General features: G+C 55.8%; 3 protein-coding genes across 4 annotated transcripts; 1 reads left to right on the top strand and 2 right to left on the bottom strand.

The window, feature by feature from the left end:
- Nucleotides 1-40: 40 nt before the first annotated feature.
- NECAB3 (N-terminal EF-hand calcium binding protein 3) lies at nucleotides 41-17478 on the top strand. 2 transcript variants are annotated; one of them, XM_019633524.1, is made up of 13 exons: nucleotides 41-1434; nucleotides 3364-3388; nucleotides 5112-5220; nucleotides 6246-6271; nucleotides 6481-6578; nucleotides 14232-14368; nucleotides 14658-14776; nucleotides 14926-15005; nucleotides 15103-15156; nucleotides 15689-15801; nucleotides 15938-16015; nucleotides 16463-16554; nucleotides 16649-17478. In XM_019633524.1, exons 1-13 carry the CDS (start codon nucleotides 1333-1335, stop codon nucleotides 16675-16677), a joined length of 1062 nt encoding a protein of 353 aa, XP_019489069.1. In that variant the 5' UTR covers nucleotides 41-1332; the 3' UTR covers nucleotides 16678-17478. The 2 variants fall into 2 exon arrangements, with proteins under 2 accessions (XP_019489069.1, XP_019489068.1); XM_019633523.1 differs by having other exon boundaries at nucleotides 16699-17478.
- ACTL10 (actin like 10) lies at nucleotides 6585-9009 on the bottom strand. The gene has a single exon (XM_019633522.1). It carries the CDS (start codon nucleotides 8992-8994, stop codon nucleotides 7786-7788), a length of 1209 nt encoding a protein of 402 aa, XP_019489067.1. The 5' UTR covers nucleotides 8995-9009; the 3' UTR covers nucleotides 6585-7785.
- CUNH20orf144 (chromosome unknown C20orf144 homolog) lies at nucleotides 9023-13683 on the bottom strand. Its single transcript, XM_019633525.1, has 2 exons — nucleotides 12654-13683; nucleotides 9023-11934 (listed from the first exon to the last, which is right to left on the bottom strand). The coding sequence occupies exons 1-2, from the start codon at nucleotides 12897-12899 to the stop codon at nucleotides 11518-11520; spliced, it is 663 nt and encodes a 220-aa protein (XP_019489070.1). The 5' UTR covers nucleotides 12900-13683; the 3' UTR covers nucleotides 9023-11517.
- Nucleotides 17479-20922: the final 3444 nt, after the last annotated feature.

Genomic DNA, 20922 nt, shown 5'->3' on the forward strand with positions numbered 1-20922 from the left:
GTCAATATTGCTGGAAAAATACCTGTTCTCTACTTCCCTTCTTCCTGTCCCTACTTGATTTCATTTCATTTAAGCTTCACAGCCCCAAGAAAGGTAGGCTTCATTACCATGTTTGTCCTAGCTTAAAAACTGATACAATAAAGTAATATGTGAACTCCCCTCCTTTCCTCAGCCCCAGAGAGGCCACTGATCAGGTTGCTATGTTCCTCCCAGGTGTTTCTGGGCATTTGTAAACATGCAGCAGATAATAACTGACCGATTCTGTGTCAGGATCTTTCAGATTCTGGAGACATGTGTTCCCTCATAGGGCTTTCAAGGGTCTGCTGGAGGAGACTCCCCAAATCAGGGAAGGCTTCCTGAAAGAGGTGGTGCTTGAACTGAGAGCTGTAAGGTAGTCATTAGCTGGGAAGGAGAACATGAACACACCATGCAGAGAGGGCAGTATAGGCGGAGACCCTCAGGCAGGAGGGAGCAAGGCACAGAGGACCTGAGAAACCAGTGTGGCTGGAATCCTGAGGTGAGGGCCAGAGTGGAGTTCAGTCTTGGGGTTTAAGGGGCAAGGACTCACCGGTGAGTCTTCGGAGGGGCACATTTTTCAAAAGCTCCCTTTGGCTTCTGTGTGGAGGATGGGTTGAAGAGGGGACCAGAATGGCAGAGGGAAGGATGGACTGGGAGGGGTCCACACGAACCTGTTTTAGGTGGGCTTTCTCTGAGTGCCTATCTTAATCCCTTTATAGTCAGTGAATCCTCACAACAATCCGATGGAGTCTTACCCCCATTTTGCAGAAGAGGATTCAGAGGCTCAGGTGAAGGCACTTGTAGGTTTTACCCACAGGTGTTACATGCTGCAATTTGTTGGGCATGGGCAGCATCTCTGTTCCTGGCTGTGTAGTACTACCGAGTTGATGGTCATTTACTCAGCCAGTAGCCAGTTATCTGGAAATTATTCCTTGCATGGTTCCTTACTCTGCAGTGGCCATTCCTCCAGTCTCTGGTGACAACAGCAGAGGTGAAGGATGTTAGAGGTCTCCATAGTGCAGCTCTTACACATCTACAGGCTGGAGTTTGTTCCGCTTTTCCAGATGAGGAAACGGAGGCCCTGGAGAGGGGCTTGCAGAAGGCCCAGGCCTGGCTGGGTGGCGCCACGGGCCTGAGAGGCCCGGGAGAGGCATCTGAGGCCAGTCTAGGCAAGGGGCGGGGCCACGGGGCGGGGCCCTGGGCGTCAGCGCCGGCGCCAATGGGCAGGCATCCCCCTCCCAGTTCCGAGTCCCTAGCGGCGGCGTCCAGAGCCGGGATCCTCAACCCATCTTGAGCCGAGCGGGTGGCGGCACCATGGCGTGCGCAGGGCTGCTCACCGTATGCCTGATCCAGCCGCCTGCGCCCCTGCTCCCAGCGCCGGCCACTGGGCCCGCCGGACACGCGCTCTTCCAGGATGTGAGTGTGCAGCGGGTTGGGGGCATCAGCTCTCCGGCCGTGGGGTCGTCTCGCGGCGTCTCTCTAGGTCTTCCCTCTCCTTGCGTCTCGCTGGGCTCTCACTGTCTCCCCCTGTCCCCATCGTTGTGTCTCTTTCTCTGCCAGTCTTTCCCTTTCCAGATCTGTTTGGGGCCCCGTCTCTGTCTCACTATATCTCTGACCCTGCTGTTTCCATATCTCCCTGTATCTCGCTGCCTTTGTGTCCCGTTCTGTCTTTCCTTCTCTCTCGTCTCTAGTTCAGTATCACTGCCCTTGTGCCCCACGCCCCCAAACCAACCCCATCTTTGTGTCTGGTGGGGTGGGAACATCAACACGATCACAGAAGCAGTTGCTGTACCCCCTGGCAGCCCCAGGCTGGGCTGATCCAGGTAAAGGGCCTGGAAGAGTAAGACCATAAGACCCAGTGCTGACCCCAGGGTCCTTTAGACCTGACCCAGGGGCCGTGGGGGTCCCACAGTTGGTCAGGGCTGTCCACAGCCATCCTCTGTGGTCTACACCCCTCCTGTGGGTGGTAGGTGGCCCTTCAGTCCGCATGGGCACTAGAATAAGCAGTCTAGCAGGGCCTCGGTCACTGCCCTGAGCCCCTTAACCCACCTTTCACCCCAGTGCTCAGCCCCTACCTGGTCCTGTCAGGCCCCCACTCCCAGAGGTTCCTGCCAGTGTGAAAGGCTGTACTCTTGCCCCCTCGCCACTGCCCCCAGTGACTCAGCACCTTGACCACAGTCCTGGCTGGAAAGGACCTGACCCTCCTGTTTCCCAGATGGAAAAACCAATGCCTAATGCCTACGGGGTTAATTAGGAGTATATCTGAAATTACACATGGAGGCAGGGACACGCAAGAGTGTGGAACCAGGTGTCCTCATTCCCAGCTTAGTACTCCCCACTAATTCCATCTGCTCCAGCCAGGCCACATAGGGCTGCTGGACCTCATGCCAGTGGCAGACCTCTGAGTCAGGCTTCTGGCTAGTAGTTAGATTCATCCTTGAGCCTCACCAACCCTGAGAAAACAGCCATAGGGAAATGGCATTCAAAAGCTGGAGCTGATGAGGGCTCTCTGTCTAGCCTTTGGCCTGCCCCTCCTTGCCGGGCCGACTGGTCTCTCATTTGCTGGGTTGCTTTGGGTGAATTGGGAATCTCTGGTCCCTGGGAGAGGCAGGACCGTGTCTTGACTGCTATTCTGTTTCTGTCTCTTGTGCTTCACCTCTGCTTCTCTGTAAATAAAATCCGTCCATCCTTGCTTTCTGCCACCCTCACTCCCCCTTGTGTACACACACACACATATATATACACACACACACACACATTGAGTCAGCCTCCTAGGAAGCCCAAGCCCTGGAAGGATTAACCCCAGCCTGCTCCCTCATGTGCGAGTGGGAAAACTGAAGCACCTGCTAAGGAAGGACTGGTCCCTGCCTGCGTTTCAGGGTCTTCAATAAGCACACAGGGAAATAGCCCAGAGCAGGCAGAGTCTAGGATGGACCATGGCCACACAGAAAAATTGAAGGTTCAGGTCTGGGACATGTGCCCAGGTTCCTCAGGCCGCATCTTGGCCCATCTCCCACCTTTCTCAAGCTAGGACTTTGCCAAGAGTTGATGCATCAGACAGAACTTGGGATGGACTCTGGGTGTAGGAGATGGGGGTGCAGGGAGCTGGCTTGGAGCACCACCCATGAGTCCAGGCCCCACAGGAGAAGTGAGCAAGCAGCGGGTCCCGCTGTGTGTTCTTCCTGTGCTTCCCTTGTTGGAAAAGCTCCTGCAGAGTTGAGCTGGGCAGGAGGAAAGACGAGGCAGGGGGCAGGCTGGCCAGCTGGGGCCCTGTTGAGTTGGGTGGGGATCTCTTGCCTCCCAGGCCTTACTCACAGCTCCTATCCGTACGCCTTTGTCCTCTAGGTTTTCCGCAGAGCAGACAAGAATGGTGAGTGTGGCTTGCCCTGGGTCCCACAGTGGGGGGAAATGTGGGGGACATCATGGAGGCTCAGGGGAGGGTTTGGGGGAACAATCTAGAATGGAAGAAAAATCTTGGGGGGACCCAAATCAAGAGAATCAATCAAGGCATCCTTCCCAGAGGAAGTGCTTTTTTGAGTCAAGTTTAGCGGGATGGAAAGTGGAGGGAATATGGTTTGGCCAGAAGTTGGAGGTGAGGACTTACTTTCACACAGTGCCCTGGCACAATGGTGGGGGTGCCTTCCCATGTATGACCTTGAGTTCTTCACTCCATTTCACAGACAAAGGAGCAGAGACCCAGAGAGGTGAAGCAGGTTGACTGAGGCCACACAGCCTTTAAGTGGTGGGCCTTGAACCCAGGTCTATGTGATGCTTTGTTCCCAGGCTCCCTGTGTGAGGGGCTGGGAAGGGTGGGCTAATGGAAACGAGGCCTTGTGGGGATTTTACTCTTAAGAGTTGTAGAGAGCTCAGTAACTTTCTATATGACCAATCATCTGGACCCAGGGAAGACCTGGGCAGGATAAAACTGGCTCTAGGGAATCAACTCCTCCTGCCCTGGGTCCTGGGCAGTCTTGAAAGCTAAAGCAGGAACCCTTAGGAGACCTCCAAAGCAGTTTACTGCCCATTGATGACCCAGAGCAGGACCCTGTGCCATGATTGGCCAGTTAAGGGTCTAAGCTGAGGCAGCCAGGCAGCCTTGACCTCACTTTCATCTGAAGTCTTCAGACCCTTTTGTGTTTCAGCCTCCTTGAGACAGGATCATGTCCCCACCCCTTGGCCCTTCTCCTTGGGTCTTTTTAAATTGGTGGGGACCATTTGTCCCAACGCATTGATCAGGACACATGGTGTCATTTGGATCAGAGCATTTTGTCCACTCCCTCTGCCCCATCTGCTTAGAGACCTTACAGGCCAGATCCCCAGTATCTTTGGTCATCCCACTCAAGTGCTGTCAGCTTTTGCTACATGCCCCTTGTGACAGGAGGGTCATTCCCTCCAGAGCCAGCCTATTGCTTCTTACAGAGGCCCCAACCCTTAGAAAGGTCTCATCTGCCTCCCTATGGCTTTTATTTATTGATTTATTTTTATTTTTAATTTTTTTAGCTGAGCCATCCTGCCACCTGTTGGCAGCTCAACGGCAGCTCAGCTTGGGCCAGGAATCGAACCGCTGTTGCTCAGAGCTCAAACTCTTGAGCGAGCTCTTAACCAACTGAGCCACTCGGCCAGCCCTCCCTATGGCATCTTTATGAAGGGCCTGGAATCACAGCACCAACACTCCCTACACCCTGGAGCCAGGCTGGCCAGCATGTGGGGAAAACACTCAGCCCCCAAGTCCTAGACATCAAGTGATGTCTAGGCCCTGCTATGATTTGGCTGTGTGTCCCAGGCTGTTGTTCATTTGTTTCTTCATTTGACAAACATTTATTAATTTATTAAGTCCCTACTTAATGCCATGTGTGCACTGTCCTGCCCTTTGGGTGCCTGCAAAGTGGGCCCTGTTGCCTTAAGTGGTTACCTCTGGGGGCCCCAGCCCTTTTTTTCTCCAACAGCCAGGCCCTCCATCAAGAACAGAATCCCATTCCATCTGGCTGGGTGGTTGTGAGATGCTGTGAGGCCTTCGGGGGGCTTGGACCTGGTGGCAAGGGTGCAGCCAGGGGTCAGGTATACCAACTCTACTCCATACCCCTCTTCCCCAGATGATGGTAAACTCTCATTTGAGGAATTCCAGAATTACTTTGCCGATGGGGTTCTCAGCCCCAGGGAGCTGTGGGAGCTGTTCAGCGGCATTGACGGTCATTCTACTGAGTGAGTATGAGACGGGGATGAAAGAGCCGTGGGTAGATGTGAGGCCAGGTTGTCCCAACCCCACTGTGTGCCCTGCTACTTTGGTTCCTTATGGAGAATGGGGAGGTAGGGAGTGGAGGGGTAGGAGTGGTGATGGTAGGGAGAGGGGTGGGTGCCAGGGCTCGGTACCAACTTTTTCCCGCCCACTCGCTCCCTCCCTGTCTCCAGCCTTGCCCATCACTGCTTTGAGCTGGGACCCCAAAATAGCCAAGCCTGAGTCACCACACATCATGGTTCAGCCCACAGGTGCCCCCATTCCTGTTCCCAGCAGAGACCAGAGGATGCCTGGGGACAGCTGGGCCCCACCCGCTTCCACCCATGGATGCAGGTGCATGAACATGCACACACCTCCCCACGTGCGCGCCCACCTCTACAGGCCTTAGCACGCGTTTGTATGCTTTCGTCCCCATGCTTCCTCACATGGGTGCACACACATACACAGCTGTCCCTCCCGCTCACTTCCCTTCCTCCCTCATCTCCTTAGAATAAATTCCAGACTCGTGGTTGGCTCCCGCGTCTCCCTCCTCCCATTCTGAGGCCTGGGCTGGACCCTTGGTCTGCAGTGCTACCACCCACCACCCACATGACACTAATCACATTCCTTGCCCTTCAGGCAGCCCTTCCCTGACCTACCAAGGAATACCCAGCCTTCTCTGGACTTGCCTTGCCCTGGCTTTCCCTTCCCAGCTCCGACCACTCCTCCCTGGCCTGTATCCACATCTATCTTCCCTAGCCTGAAACCTCCATGGAGGCCAAGAGTGAGTCTGAGTTTTTGCCCTCAGAGAGTGTTGGATGGGGCGATAATAGTGCCCTTGGTCCCCCACCCTGCCTCTGTGCACTGAGCAACTTAACCTGGGGTAGAGGCAGGAGTCGCCTCCTTGTCAGGCTGAGCTGGGCAGGAAGTGGGGACAAACGTCTGTTTCAAAGTCCCAGTTCACCAGGCTCAAGTCTGAGGATCTTAAGGGTGCCTTCTCTTTTCCCCGCAGCAATTTGGAAACAGAGAAACTGTGTGGTGAGTAGGCCCATGGGAGCCCTTGTCTCCTGGGACCCCTGGGCAGGTGGCTGCAATGAGGGGCTGTTGCTGGTCTCTTAATGGAGGATGGGCTGGGTTCAAGATATGAGGCCTGGTTGGTTGCTGAGGAATTCCAGGTTGGGTAGATGGGTGGTGATGGTGAGTGGTGGTGGGCAGTGGGAACCGTCAAGGACCTTCTGTGCCCACAGACTACTTTTCAAAACACCTGGGTGTCTACCGGCCTGTGCTGGCTGCGCTGGAGTCGCTGAACCGTGCAGTGCTCACGGCCATGGACACCACTAAGCTGGTGAGTGGAGGAGCTGATGGTGGGGGGCTCAAAATGAGGGCAGGAGGTGTCTGTTGTGCTGGGGGAGCCTTTATTGTCATGGCTCAGGGCTGTGGAGCTAGAGGCCTGGGTTCAAATCCTGGCTCTCCTACTTCCTGTCTGTGTACCTTTACTTCCCTGGGCCTATTTCCTCATCTACAAACTGGGGATAAAAATAGAGCCTGCCTCCATGCATTGGTTGTGACAATTAAATGAGAATGAAGGCAGCAATTTTTGTTTGTCTTCTTCTCTATCCCTAGCACCCAGAACTACGCCTGGCACATAGTAGGTGCTTAATGCCTGGAGCTGCTGTTTTTATTATTGGCCAGACCTTACTATTATGGGATATCAAGCCCAGCAGGGATGAGCTGGGGGTGGGGCATGCTTGCACATGTATCCACAGGCCCATGCTGGTGTGCAGAGCCTGGTAGACTGGCCTGAGGATGTGAGGGAGTAGGCAGGCACGTATGCACCCACGTGTGTGTGTGCACGTGTGCACAAGCATAAATAGTGCTCACCGCCAGGGCTCCAGGCCCTGGTATGGTGACTTCAAAGAACCCACAAGCCACCCCTCTTTTTTATGTGTTCCTTTTAAGGTCTCCACCTCCCTTTGTCCCATAGCTCTTAATCAGGGGGTGGGGAGGGAGCAGTGAGCAAGCCTGGAATTGTGCCTGACCTCACTTTTTACACAAGGGGAAACTGAGGCCCTCAGCTAGTCTGATGATCAGCTGTGGACAGTGCTTCCCCTCTGGTGGCTTTCACATGGGATTAAGTAACTTTTCCAAGGGTCACCCCTTTGGGCCTGACGTGGGATGGGAATAGCACATGATGAGGGGTTGGTGTGTTGTGGTGACTTCCATATCTGTGGCCTGGATACAAGTGTGGGCATCGACTTCCTTATTGCCATGGAAACGGCCCTGGTCATGGGCAGCTGGACTGGTATTTTCTGAGCTGGCACTGGTTAGGGGGAATGCAGACTGCAGGTCAAAGTGAGGGCCCTGGGGGACCAGACCACCTCCTCATGGCCCAGAAATCACCACACGGTGACTCTGCCAGCTCCAATCACTTGAGATTTTTATCTGGCACTCTATGCCTCTAATAGAACTTCAGCTCAGCCCACCAAGCCTCTGCCTCTACAGCCCCCTGGTGGCACCACCCCTGGTACCACCCCCCTCTAGTCCAACATGACTCAGTTGAACACTTCGTGCACCAGCCTGGAACCATACTCCTGGTACAGGGCCCGGGTCATCCAGTGGCGTTGGAAGGAGTGCAATGAGGCCACCATGGAGCCACCTGTCCACACTGCTGTGCCACGCCCAGGCTTGGCCACCAGGCACGGCTGCAACGCCCCATAGCCATGCCGCTGGCACTGGGCTTCCAGCTCCATCTTCAGGCGCTCAGTGAAGCCAGGGAAAAGCGTGGAGCCACCAGCCAGCACCACGGTGTCAGCCAGCCGTGTCCTTAGTGTTGCAGGCACCCTTTGCAGTGCCTGGAAGGCCAGTGTGGGCAGTCCTGGCTCAGACTGGCCTAGCAGACTAGGCCGGAAGATGGGTTCCGGACAGCAGAATCGCTCGCTGCTGAGACAGACAGAGCACCTATTGCCTAAGTAGAAACTGGCCGGATGGTGGCGGGCAGGGTTATGGAGGTCACCCTCAAAGTCCAGCGACACATAGCAGCAGCGCTTCTTGAGCTGTGTGATGGCCTTTCGGGGCAGGGTCTGCAGCAGTAGATTGGGGCACGCTGCCACCAGCAGGTCCCGCAGGTAGCGCGACAGGGTGGTGCCTGCCACATCCAGCCGGAAGGTGGCCTTTTGCCACGAGTGGCCTGCATAGATGGGCGTGGCATGGCACACGCCTGCACCCGCCTCCACCGCCAGCCCGCTGAACGCGCCGGTGGAGCAGAGTGCCAACAACGCAGTGCTGGCCATATGGCACGCAGGCACTTGCAGGGCCTCGAAGAGCAGCTCAGCCACCCTCTCGCGGCTCGAGGGTGGCGCCGATGGCGAGTCGCTCACCAGTATGGGCCACTGCTCTGGGCACACCCGCAGGCCGCCTACCAGCAAGCGCTCCCACAGGCCCTCTAGCGCTTCCCAGTCCACCACCACACCGTGCTTGATGGGATGCGCCCGCGCCACGCCGCCCGCCAGCTCGCAGCCTGGTGCCCCAGGTAGCACGGGCCGATCCCAGCTGGGCACCAGGCTGGAGCTCTTCAGCACCAGGCGTGGCTGGTCCTCGCCCGCGAAGCCCGCTTTGGTGAAGCCGGATCCTTGATCCACCACCACCGCGAGGCGGCTCAGTGAGGGCGGCTTGCAGACCCTGCGGCTCCCCGACGCTGACGCCACCTTCAGGGCTTGGGCCCGCCCCGCGAGGCTTCGTGGCACCCAGGCCGGAGGCTCCATCCCAGCTGACCTAGATAGAAGCCCGCCTTTCAGTTCTTGGCTCTGCCCCTTGGGCCTGAATCCCTGCTTTGATGGACTAGATGACGTTCTCAATTCTTGGTTCTGCCCTCTGGTCTTGAGGTTCCGTCCTTCTGGCCAGAGTGGATGTCTCTTTTTAGCTCTTGGCTCCAACCCCAAGACCTGAGGACCGGCCTCTGGTTCAAGTGTCAGTCTCCGCTCCCACGGTTACTGGTGCACCTCTGGCACTAGGCCCCACCCTCTCTCTGAGCCCCCTCAGCCCTCATAGAGGTGAATGAGAGGGGCCAAGCCAAATCCGTTTAGATACTAAGAAGCCTCCAAGGAGCAGCTTTGAGAACGAAGGGGCCTTGAGGCAATGTCATCCCGCAATATATCCCCCTTTGGGGATCCTGGAATCCAGCCCAGTGCTTAAGCCCCAGGCAGCATCTTGGACCTCTCACCTGGGCTTGGCCTAAGGTAGTTTCTGGTTGTGGATGTAGGAGAGGGTGGTCAGAGAATGCAGGAAAAGAACTTGGACTCATTGTGACCTCAGTCCACAGCACTTGCTGTGCTTCCGCAGCACTCTGCCCGGATGAAGACTCCCTGGACTCATCCTCTCTCCTGAGGCAGGGTCAAGGGCAGTGATTTGGGCAATCGGGTCTGGCTTCCACTTCCCAGTACAACCAATCTGATTCTTTCCCCAAATGACTTTGGATTATCTGATGTACTCTGGCCAAATGTGGGGCTCCTCCCCTCTCAATGCTGAAGACAAAAGCTCATAATCACAGATTTAGAGCCACTCTGAGGATCTGTGTGCTTAGCCTTGAGGGGCCCAGGCAGCCCACAGAGGGACCACACCTATGGGCTCATGTGCATCTGAGTTTGGATGCAATTCTGAAGCTGACTCACTGTGCACCCCTAAGCAATTCCTAATCTCTTCCTGGGCTCTTTTTTGTTTTTCCTTCTCCAAAAGGTAGTAATCTTCACACACAAGAAAGAGGCCACTTCTGGTCTTTGCAGAGTCTTGTTATTCTCTTTAGGACCATTTTGGTTGCAAATTGAAGACCCACTCAGGTGAGCTTAAGCTAAAATAGGGATTTTATTACATGGATCTTGAATGTCTTGTGGATACCAAGGGTAAGGGTGATGATTGCTGGGCTGTGGGGAACCCAGGATATGCACTCGCTGTACACTGTATTTTTATTCTGAAGACTGACTTCAGCTTGTGCATGTGCGTGTAGAAAATAGTCTTATAGCTCCTGAATTACAGTCCCAGCGGAGGGGCCAATAGGACCAGATTGGGCCAATGGCTTATCACCAGGAGGTGCGGCCACAGTGAGAAACATGGTTACACTGATTGTAACCAAGTGAATGGTATGGCAGGGTCAGTTCTTATAGGCAGCAAGAGATGCTATGGGTCATGCAACCTCCAGCCTGATGCAGGTGATGTGGAGGAGATGTTATGTTGACAGTGACAAAACTGCATCTTCAGCAGAAGCTGGGCTTGTGGCTTTAATGAGCTGGGACCTTCACCTGCTGCATCTACTCCCCAAGGGGTCATTCTAAGGTTGGTCTCCCGTGGGAAACAAGCTGGAAGGCCTGGGGAGGCTCTAGGGTTTGGAGCTGGGTTTGGGACCTGAGAGTGAAAAGCAGCAGATGCCCACAGAAAATGTGCTGGGCCTCTCATGGGTGAACTGGGGAGGTGAGCCTCAAGTTGGAGACTACAAGTGGCAATATGACCAGAGCAGGAGTGAGGTGGAACTCACTGAGAAGCCCTAGAGGGTAAGACTGAGGCTGGGGGGCGGGGCTTGTACATTGCAGTAATAGGTTTGGGCATTTCCCTACGGGCAATGGAGAACCAGTGAGCAGAGTGAACTGCCCTACAGAGAAGTGGTTTGGAAGAAGCCTTTGGCTGCAGTGTGGGGAGGGGGATGGGACAGGGTAGGTTGGGAGACAAGTGACTGAGGTGCCTTGGGGCTTACCAACCAGAGTGGGGTAGGAATGAGAGCAGGGTCAGAGGCCCAGGGACCCCAGCCTCTCCTGGGTGCTCTCACATGCAGAATGTTAGTCTCAAGCCCCGATCCTGCTGACGGTAGGACTCTTGCAGTTCTCCAAGGTGGTGGCTGTTTGCCTGGGACCCTCCCTCTACCTAAGAAGGACTTGTGAAGGCTGGGGACTCTTGGAGATGCCATGCTTCTGCTGGAAGCAGGCCCCTCCTAGCGTGGTCAAGCCTGGCTTTGCCCAAGCTCACCTCCCTTGGGCTTGCAGACCTGGCAGGGTCTGACCTGGGCCTGGAATTGGGATGGGGAACAGCCTCCTTCCTCCGGTGTGGCAGGGTTCCCCGAGCTTGGGTCACAGGAGAAGGCAAAGCCAGCCTTGGCTCCAGACCATGGCCTTGCTCTGTCCTCAATTCGCCTGTTCATCCCTGTCTTGCTCTTGCACCGCAATGCCTCAGATAGAGCTAGCAGGCGCTGGGGTTGCTATGCACTCTTTATTGGGCCGGGGCCGAGGGGCTGGGCCAGGCGTTCAGGGCCGCGGGCGAGGACAGCGGCACCGGTTGCGAGGCTGCTCCTCGGCGGCGAGGTCAGCCTCGCTGTGGGTCTCGCTTTCGGTCACCAGGCGCTTATAGAGTCGCTGCCAGCCCTGCGCGGCCTTGGCTCCGCCTCCTGCTCCGGCCCCGCCCGCCGCGCAGTGCCCCTCCTCCTGCAGTCGCGAGTCCAGCAACAACAGCAGAACCAGAATCTTCTTCATCTCTCTCTCGCGCGCGCTGTCGTGCCGCTCTGCGCCGTCACCTGCTCCTCTCATCATGGGTGTCACCCCCGGGGAACCCCCCTGGGCGCCCGTCGCGTCCTCGCTCGGCCGCCTGGGTGGCACGCCCGGGCCCTCCGCCACCTCGACTCGCTGCTGCCGCTTGTCCAGGGGAAACAGCAGCACGATCTTGGTCTGGGAGTAGGACAGCAGCGTGAGGGGAAACAGCGTGCCCCACCTTCCTCCCGGGAAACCTCACCCACCCTAGCCTATCTCCCAAGACTGCCCTCTCTACGTCTCCGTGACTTCTGCCATCCTACCATGCCCAAGAAGAGGATTCCCACCCTGCCCCATCCCCAGGGAAGCCCGCCTCCCGTGGAAACCCTCACCCAACTTAGGCTGACCTCCTGGGACCTCGCTCTGTCCACGTTTATGGGATCCCTGCCTGTCCTCCCAGCCTTGATGCTGGGACCCTCACCCACCCTGGTCCTGGTCCAGGGCCTCTGCCCACTTAAAGAGGGGGGAAAGTAGCATGCTTTGAGGCTGGGGACTCTAAAGGGGCATAAGGGAACTCCTGGTGCCCATAGCCCCAGTGATACCAACCAGGGCTGATTCCCCATGCTGGGACCTTCACTCATCCATCTGGGTTGTGAGAATCCCTTCCTGCCCACCCTCCTGACTCCTAGGTCTCATTCACCTCCTGGTTTCTGGAATCCTTCCTCTCCCTTCTGGGCTTTTAGGACCCCATCCACGCCCAGGTGTGTTCCTAGGACCCTCATCCTCAGGAGTTCCCTAATGCCTTCATCCATGTCCCCAGGACTTCTGCCCACAAGACCTAGACTCCCAGGATCCTCTCCTGCCCACCTGTCCAGATTCCCCTTATCCCTACCTACCCCTCACCCCCTGGCACTCACGTTTGGCTTCTGCTTCAGGTGGCTGAAGAACTGTTTTCCTCTGGCCTTGTCCATATCAGGTGGCCTCTCCTTGACAGCCTGCTTGGGCACTTGGGTCCTCTTGCGGGAACTGTTGTTTCCCATGGCAGGGCTAGTCAACACTGGGGTCCACTGCCCATGCTGCTTTGCCCTGCCCTCTGGCCAGGGGCCTCCTCCCCTGGCATTGTCCTGGGGAGGCCACATTGTGACCTCATGGATTGACCTCATCAGCTCCAGGTTCTGAGCTCCTCCTCCCAGAACCCACAGACAAATCTTGGCTCCATTCACTCTGTGACTTCTGGCCTTGGTTTCTCAGCTGTAAAAAGAGGCTAGTGATCATAAATGAGGCGATACTTGTAAGGTGCTTAGTGATGAATAGAGGGATTCCTGTGGCCTGGGTTTGAATCGTGGCTCTGCCACTAACTAGTTGTGTGACCTTGGCCAAGGTAATCAACTGCTCTAGGCCTCATTCTTCTTATCTACAAAATGGGGTCAATTATGGTTCCTGTAAGTTGTTATGAGGATTAAATGAAATTCTGCGTGGAAAAGGGCCTGGCATCGAGTGGGTGCTTGTGTCAGCCGGGTTCTTTGGTTGTAAGCAATAGAAACGGATAAATCATCTTAAGTACCCAAAAGGGTACTTAAGGATTTTAGAGAGCTCAGAGCATAGCCAGGAAGTCTGGGGTAGAAGTGTAGAGACTGGACAGAAACCCCTGGCATATTTGAGAATGAGAGGACACAGCTTCCCTTCTGTCCTTGCCTCCCAGTTCATAAGCCATCTGATGGCTGAACCGAGGAAGGTCATGGGCAGGTGACAAAGCCCTTGATGGATGGTGCTTCTGAGGCCCCTTGTAGAGGGAGGGCAGGCACCTGGATCATGGCTCCTGAGGGCCTGGCATGTGGTTGGCCTCTGTCTCTCTGCCCATCTTGCGAGGGGTTGGGGGAGGCTGGTGATATAGGTTGGGCTCCGTGCTGGTGTGTGCGTGTGTCTGCAGTGCCTGCTCTTGGGTTGTCAGAAAAGTCATGATGCATTTTTGCAACAAAAAACATAGAAAAAATACGTCATGACTTTTCCGACAGCCCAATAGTAAAAGAAGCTCAGTAAATGTTTGTTGCATGGACGAGTGAATTAATGAATGCATGCATATATAGACGTGGCCAGCTTGTGGGTATGGGGCCACATCACATCATCATTTTGCCGTGGGTGTCAACATTGGTCTTTGGATGTCCTGTGACCTCCCCCACTCCCACCCCCCACCAGTCTAACTGTCAGGGGTCTCACTGACTGAAGGTTGTGACCCCAATGTGGAAGGGGTCTTGGGACCCAGAGAATGGCAGATGCCTTTCTGTAAGTTGACCTCATACTTCCCAGGAAGGGAGGCCAGGCCCTGTTCCCAGTTCCTCTGTCTTCCTGCTTATGCCGGATCTGCAGGCCCTCTGCTCCTTATACTGTCACTGTTGCTCTGATGGACAGGGGTTGGGGGAGCAGGGGAATGGCTCCCCATTCAGAAACAGATGCTTGGGGCCAAGAGATGCTGACTATGCCGTTTCTGCCCCCAGGAGTATGAGCAGGCCTCCAAGGTGGACCAGTTTGTGACACGCTTCCTATTGCGGGAGACAGTTAGCCAGCTACAAGCCCTACAGAGCTCGTTGGAGGGGGCATCAGACACCCTGGAGACCCAGGCCCGTGGCCCACGGTATGTGAGGAGCCTTGGCAACCTGCAGGTCCAGTTCATGAATGCTCATTATTTCCACATTCCAAGTCCCTCAGCTTTTATCACATTCTGTAGTTTCAGCAGCCTGGAGCCCAAATTCTTGTTCTGGGGATGGGAGGCCAAGAAGGGCTGAGAGGGTAGCTGGCTTTGAGACTGGGACCTCAATGTCCCAGGAAGCCTGTCTTGCCCCATCCTGGCCTGACCCTTTTCCGGGGCCCAGTCCTTGGACTGTGGGTCTGCCAGCAGTGGACAGACCCTCTACTTCCCTTAGGTCAGATGAAGAGAGAGTGGAGGTGCAGAGCAGGCCCCATGGCAGCCGGCGGGCAGGGCGCAGGGCCTCGCGGAGCGTCAGTTGTTCACCCACCTGGTCTCTTGGCTCCTCTGACACAGGTGTGCCTGTGGTGGGGTGGGGGGGCTGAGGAGGGTCCAGAGCAGGCACAGCATTCCCCAGTGCCCCCGATGCCTGCTCCTGCATTGCCCCTCAGTTCATCCTGAGAGACCTCCCAGCCTGACTTCCTCCCAATGGCCCCCATCCCCAGGGCGGAGCTCAGAGGCTGAGATGCAGTGGCGGCTCCAGGTCAACCGCCTCCAGGAGCTCATCGACCAGCTCGAATGCAAGGTGAGTGTGGCCAGTGCCCCATGGGACAGACCTTCCTGGAACCTGCCCACAACAGGCACATGTGGGGAGCCTGGCCCACACGCTGTGTCCCTCACAGGCCCCTCGGCTGGAACCCCTGCACGAAGAGGACCTTACCAAGGGGCCTGACTCGGTGAGTCTGGGAGAGGCACAGGCAGCTAGGTATCGGGTTAGGAGGTGCTCACGCATGAAGTGAGGGGGTTCAAAGGGCCAGCTACCCACCTGGCCTCTGCCTTGCTCACACACCTCCTTTCCCAGCTCTGGCCCAGCCTTCATCCCCCAGGCCTGGCAACAGGTGCTGGGTTCTGGTCCTTGCTCTGTGACTCTGCAGAAATCACTGCCCCTCTCTGGGCATCGGTTTCCCTCATCTGCATTTCTGAAAGCTGGGTCTGGGCTAGGGTAGACGGAGGCTGGAGGGGACAGTAAGAAGTGGTAACAGACTGCAGGAGAGAGGGACAGTGACTGGATCAAGGCAGCGACCTTGCCGTTGGGAAGAGGCAGATAGAGTCAGGGATGTTGAGGGGCCACGTTGGGGCAGGAGCTCGACCTCAGGGTAGGCCGGGTCGGGTACAAGTCAAGCAGGGCGGGGTCCTCCTGGAAGCCACAGCCAGTCCCTCACCCATGTCCTGCCCTACCCCAGCTGACTGGGCTCCCTCTCTTGCCAGCACATCCTTGTGGCCCAGAGGCAGGTGCAGGTGGAAGAGGAAGCCCTGCAGGACTTCCACCGTGCCCTGTGCTGCTACATGGAATTCACCGGGGCCCAGAGCCACTGCCTGCAGTGAGTCCCTAGCTGCCTGGTGGGTTGGCCGAGGTGGGGGGATGAGCGTCCTGGGCCAGGGCTCCTACCAGATACCCCTGGCTGGGTGGGCAGTGGTGGCAGCAGGCCTGGCCTGGCCATCTCTTTGTCCTCACAGTGTGTCTGCCCAGAAGATGCTGGACAAGGCCTCCTTCACCCTGTACGAGTTTTGGCAGGATGAAGACTCCTGGAGAAGGTATGAGAATGGTGGTCTAACAGCTAATGTTTATTGAGTATAGGCCCTGCAGTGAGTCAGGCCTCGGTTCAAATTATCCCCTCCTACTCGTTGGCCATGTGACCTCAGCAGAGTTGCCTAACTCCCTCTGAGCTCCAGTGGCCTCCTTTCCAAACTGGGAATAACAGCTCGACCCTCGTATAAGCTAAATGAAATGATATGTAAAAAACTGAACATGGTGCCACACCCTATGCCAAGCACCTGTGTGTTAACTTCACGGTATCCCAGTACAGTAGACACTATTGTCCCATTTCACAGAGGAGAAAACAGGCACAGAGCCAGCACGAGGAAGGCCTGGGATCTGAATCCAGGCAGCAGGACTGGGGTGGGAGTGGGGAGCTCGTAACCAGGTGGTCTTGATCTTCAGGGGACGAGCTTGAGCCTCAGTCCCCCCTCTGCCCTCCCCAGGCACCAGCAGTCCTCCTGCAGTAAGACCTTCCAGCGCATACTCACCAACCACCTGCGGGCTCCAGACACCCTCACCACTGTGTTCTTCCCAGGTGTGCTGCAGCCCCGACCCTCCCCGTAGCCCTGGGACCTGGAGAGGGGCAGTGGGCCCCTGATGGCCTCTAACACCCAACCTCTGACCCCCAGCCTCCTGGTGGATTATGAATAATAACTGAGCTTGACCTGTATTCGCTAAGGACCCTGGGGCCCTGCCTGCCTCCTGGAGCTTCTGGACTAGTCAATTCAGCACCAAGACCAAGGACGTTGCTGCTCCTAGACCCGGGGCCTGGCTGTCAGAGGCCTCCCAGACCAGCTGGTGGAGTCTCTCAGCCCAGGGATCAGGGACTGGGCTGCTTGCTTTCTGTTTCTTTAGTTATCAGTGTCTTTTATTGTTTGTAGCTTTGGTTTCTGAGGCACTCTGGCCTCTGCCTGGCTCAGGAGGCCTGGATTCTGGTCTCCTCTGCCCCTGCCTTGCTGTGTGATCCAGGGCCGATCCCGTCCCTCTCTTGGTGGGCCTTGGGCTGTCTGGCTGCCTAGTGGGTGCCCTGCTTTCTTCTTGCTGTCTTGGGGCCAGGCTTCTGCTCTTCCTTAACCAACAGCAGAACCAGGGCTGATGCTCAGGGACCCCCACCCCCCCACCCTTACCCTCGACCTCTGAGGCTGGGCTGGACCCATCTGCAGTGTGGGGTAAGGACTTGGGTGTCCCTGTCACCCTCCTGGGCTGGCAGGCTTCGGACTCGTCCTATACCCGTGGCTGCACCAGAGACATCTGGAAGATCCTGGGTTGGTTTGCATGTCATTTGCATATCATTCGCATGTCCATGCCCACCCATACTCAGGACATTATGGGAAGCCCCAAGGTGACCTTGCCAAGTAGCAATAATTTGGGTCTAAGAGTCACCTGCTACCCCAGATAACCTCTGAACCTCAGCCCGGGACCCCAGCACAAAGACAATAAAGGCAGTGGTCACCTCTGGTGTCATGTTCTCTTTCTCACTGGCCAAGAAAGCCAGGCCGTGGCGCAGGTTTGCATCTCGGACCACAGACTCAAGGGCAGGAAGCCTTTTCTTCAGAAATCAACCAGTTCCCATCTCGAGCCCCCTGCCTGGAGATAGTGGGAACTTCATCATCCCCCCAAAACCCTAGTTCTGGGGTCTTGCCTGGGAAAGGGGAGTGGATATGGTCTCTGCCATCAATACCTCCAAAGTTGGCTTGGGGTTCTAGTTTCACGCCCCCCACCACCATGCCAATGGGGTGTGCACAGAGCCTTCTCAGGATCCCAGATAGCGTGGCTGGGTTGTGTGAGAAGATGTGTCCCCAGACAGAACCATCCCCTCTGCCCTGCCTCACCTCCTTCCAGACCACCCTGCCATCTGACATGGAGTAGTTCTGGGACAGCAATGGCCTGTCCAGCCACTATGGGACCCTCCTTCGAGCCATTTGTGGGGAAGGGACGGGGCATCAAGGGAGGTGACTGACACGAACAAGGGCTCTAAAGGTGAGGCACATAGCACCACAAGAGCACAGGATGGCCTCTGGCCTGGTCTGGAGGGTGTTGGGGTCAGGAGCTTTCAGGCTCTGAGGGGGAGGAGACCTTGGCATTGAACTGAGGGAAGCCCAGCAGTGGGCTGAGGCCACGGCGGGGAGGCTGCAGAGCCGTGGAGGCACTTATCCTGAGGAAGCTGTGGTGGGTTTTAAGCCAGGGGTGACTAGTGGGCTGAGTGACATTTCACCAATGTTGCTGTAAGCCCTGGTGGTGCCAGGTCCTTGCTGGCCCTGGGGCATGGCCAGGAAGATAGATGTAGCAGCTCAGGGTGAACAGCCTCGTCTGGGACTCCAGGCAGGTCTTCCCTGAGGTTTTCCCCCAGTGATCCCTGCAGAACTTCGGACTTGCAGGGTCACACAGAGTTGCTCCTACCGGCCTGGCTTCCCAGGCCAAAAAACCAGCACAGGGCTCCCTGGTGGCTCCTTGGCCCGCACTATGCCAGGCTGCCCTCCTACCACCCCACTTCCCAGACTCCTAGCAGTTCCTGTAAAGTCCTGCCAGCACCTGAGCCATACAGGTCTGGGAGGGCTCCAGGAGGTTTCAGTGTCTGTCCTTGTTCAAGAAGCCCATCCAGGACGAAATAATTGTGTTTTCTGTCTTGTGCTCTAATTCCTTCTGCTTCTTCCATAAAAACAGCAGCAACAAACTCTCAAAAAATGAAAACCTTCCCACTGCCACCCCTGCTCATACAGGAATGCCCCCTTAGCCTGTAAGTGGTGGGTCAAATCCATCAGGTCTGGGTCACTTTTCCCAATCCTTGCCCTCACTACCCTGCTCTTGGAGGCTCTTCAGCTCATATCAGCAGCCACTGGGCACTTGCTTTGTGGCAGATGCTGGGGATGGTGAAATGTCCCGGGATGGTGACAGTGCCCAGGTCAAGGGCAGGCAGAGTACTAAAGCTGGGACAGCTCCCGGATCCTTCCGCCAGCTGCCGCTCCCCACCCTTTCACCCACTCCACGCACCTGCCCTCACCTTCCTCCCACCTGTGCCCGTGACTCACCTGCACACACTGTCCTGGGGAGTGGCCCGGTGCCAGGCCAGGTGCTAGAGAGACAGCAACAGTCGAGGTGGCTGCCATTAGCCTCCAGCTCTCAATAGGAAACACATGCATAGCAAGTGCCCTTGACGCAGATGCTGATGGGGCATAACAAAGGGAATGAGAATTAGGGGAGCCTCCTTCACGAAGTTACTCTCAAAGCAAATACTACTTGAGTAAGACGCCAGGCTCCAGGCAGGAAGCCGGGACAAAGATGAATCCTCAGGGAAATTGCATAGTGGCAGAGAGAGAAGCAGGTTGTGATGGCGGCCTCTGTTTGCAGAGGCTTCCTGGGTGCGAGGCTCTGTGCTAGGGTGACTGCCAGATGATCACAACAACCCAGTGGTACAGGCACCATTAGCCTCTCCAATTTAGAGATGAAGAAACAGAAGCTCAGTGAGCAAGTACCTTTCTCTGGGCCACACAGCTGGATCTATTCCCTGGTACCAATAGGTATTTACTGTCAAGAATGAACAGTGCTGAAGGAGACCTCGGGTATCCTCTGGTAACAGAAACCAGCTCAGGGTTGGGGGACAGTGGCAGCTATTAAAAAAGGAGTGAGACCAAGCTTCGGGGCTGCAAGATGGCAGATGGGGCGGCAAGGAAAAGCCATGGGAGCACAGCAGGAGATGGAGGGTGGTTCTGGTGTGGGCTATCCAGGGCTCAGCCCTGGGAAGGTAGGTGGTGGTGGGGCCAACGCCTGATCATTTCTGGAACTTCCTAGGAGGCACCCAGAGAACGTTAGATGAACTCATGGGGCAGAAAATGTTGGTACAGAGGGGAAGGCAAAAGTTGAGGGGTGTGCGCGCCTTGGATAGGAATCCGGCTTGTGGATGGAGGCGGCCAAGGTAGCAAGTCTGGCTATGTCCACAAGAGGGCGCGCAGCACCAGGCAATGAAGCCATCCTGGGGAATGGGGCGGGGTGGTTTGTTGTTTGGTTTCCCCAACCCTTGAAAGGGAGAACTCTGGCTGAGGAAAGGATACATCCAACTCACCGCTCTGAAATTCCAGCAGTTACAAACACAGCTGGGCAAGATGGGTTCAGATCGATGAATGTTTGGTTATTCTGAGATTGTATCATCACCTCAAGCCAGTTATTTCCATATATATATATATATATATATATATATATATATATATATATATATATATATATATATAGGGTTTTTATTGGGGAGTTGGGGAAGGGGAACAGCATTGGAGAATCAGGGAAAGGAAACAGATAAGTTGCTGTCCTTTTTTTGTTCTTCAGTCTAGTTGTGGAGGATGTCGCTTCACTGGTCCATGTTGGTATTATCATTGCGCTCTTCCTGGGTAAGGCAATCGCTCGCCGGCCATTGGACTGCCAGTCACGGCAGCTCATGAAAGCTCATGCCAGATGCTGGCCAGCCCCGCTGCAGCCTACACCATTGCCGGCAACTCACCGTAGCCCAGCTCCAGGTCGAGCTGTTGTTCACCATCTTAGCTGTAGAGGGCGCAACGTCACTGGCCCTCAATGTGGGATCGAAACGGGCCCTGCTGCTCAGAGCTGGCATCTCAAGCCAACTCCTGACGAACGTACCACTCAGTCGGCCCATATTTCCCTTTATATTGCTAAACATGAGTCAACAGGCTCCTTGACTCCATCCATACTTGGTAAAATTTGGAAGGGCTCTCCTCTCATAACCTGCCTTCCAGAAAAAATAACCTATTTTCCACCTCTTTTTGTCTATGACAAAGAATCATATAGTAATGCTTCACTCATTTTCAGATTCATCGAATCTGTGGCTCAATATGCACTGCGTATTTATTTCAATGGTTGTCATTTCCAGAATTCTATTTTCAAATCTGCTTATTTT

This window comes from Hipposideros armiger, unplaced genomic scaffold (assembly GCF_001890085.2).
Source record: "Hipposideros armiger isolate ML-2016 unplaced genomic scaffold, ASM189008v1 scaffold_1335, whole genome shotgun sequence".
Classification (NCBI taxonomy): domain Eukaryota; kingdom Metazoa; phylum Chordata; class Mammalia; order Chiroptera; family Hipposideridae; genus Hipposideros; species Hipposideros armiger.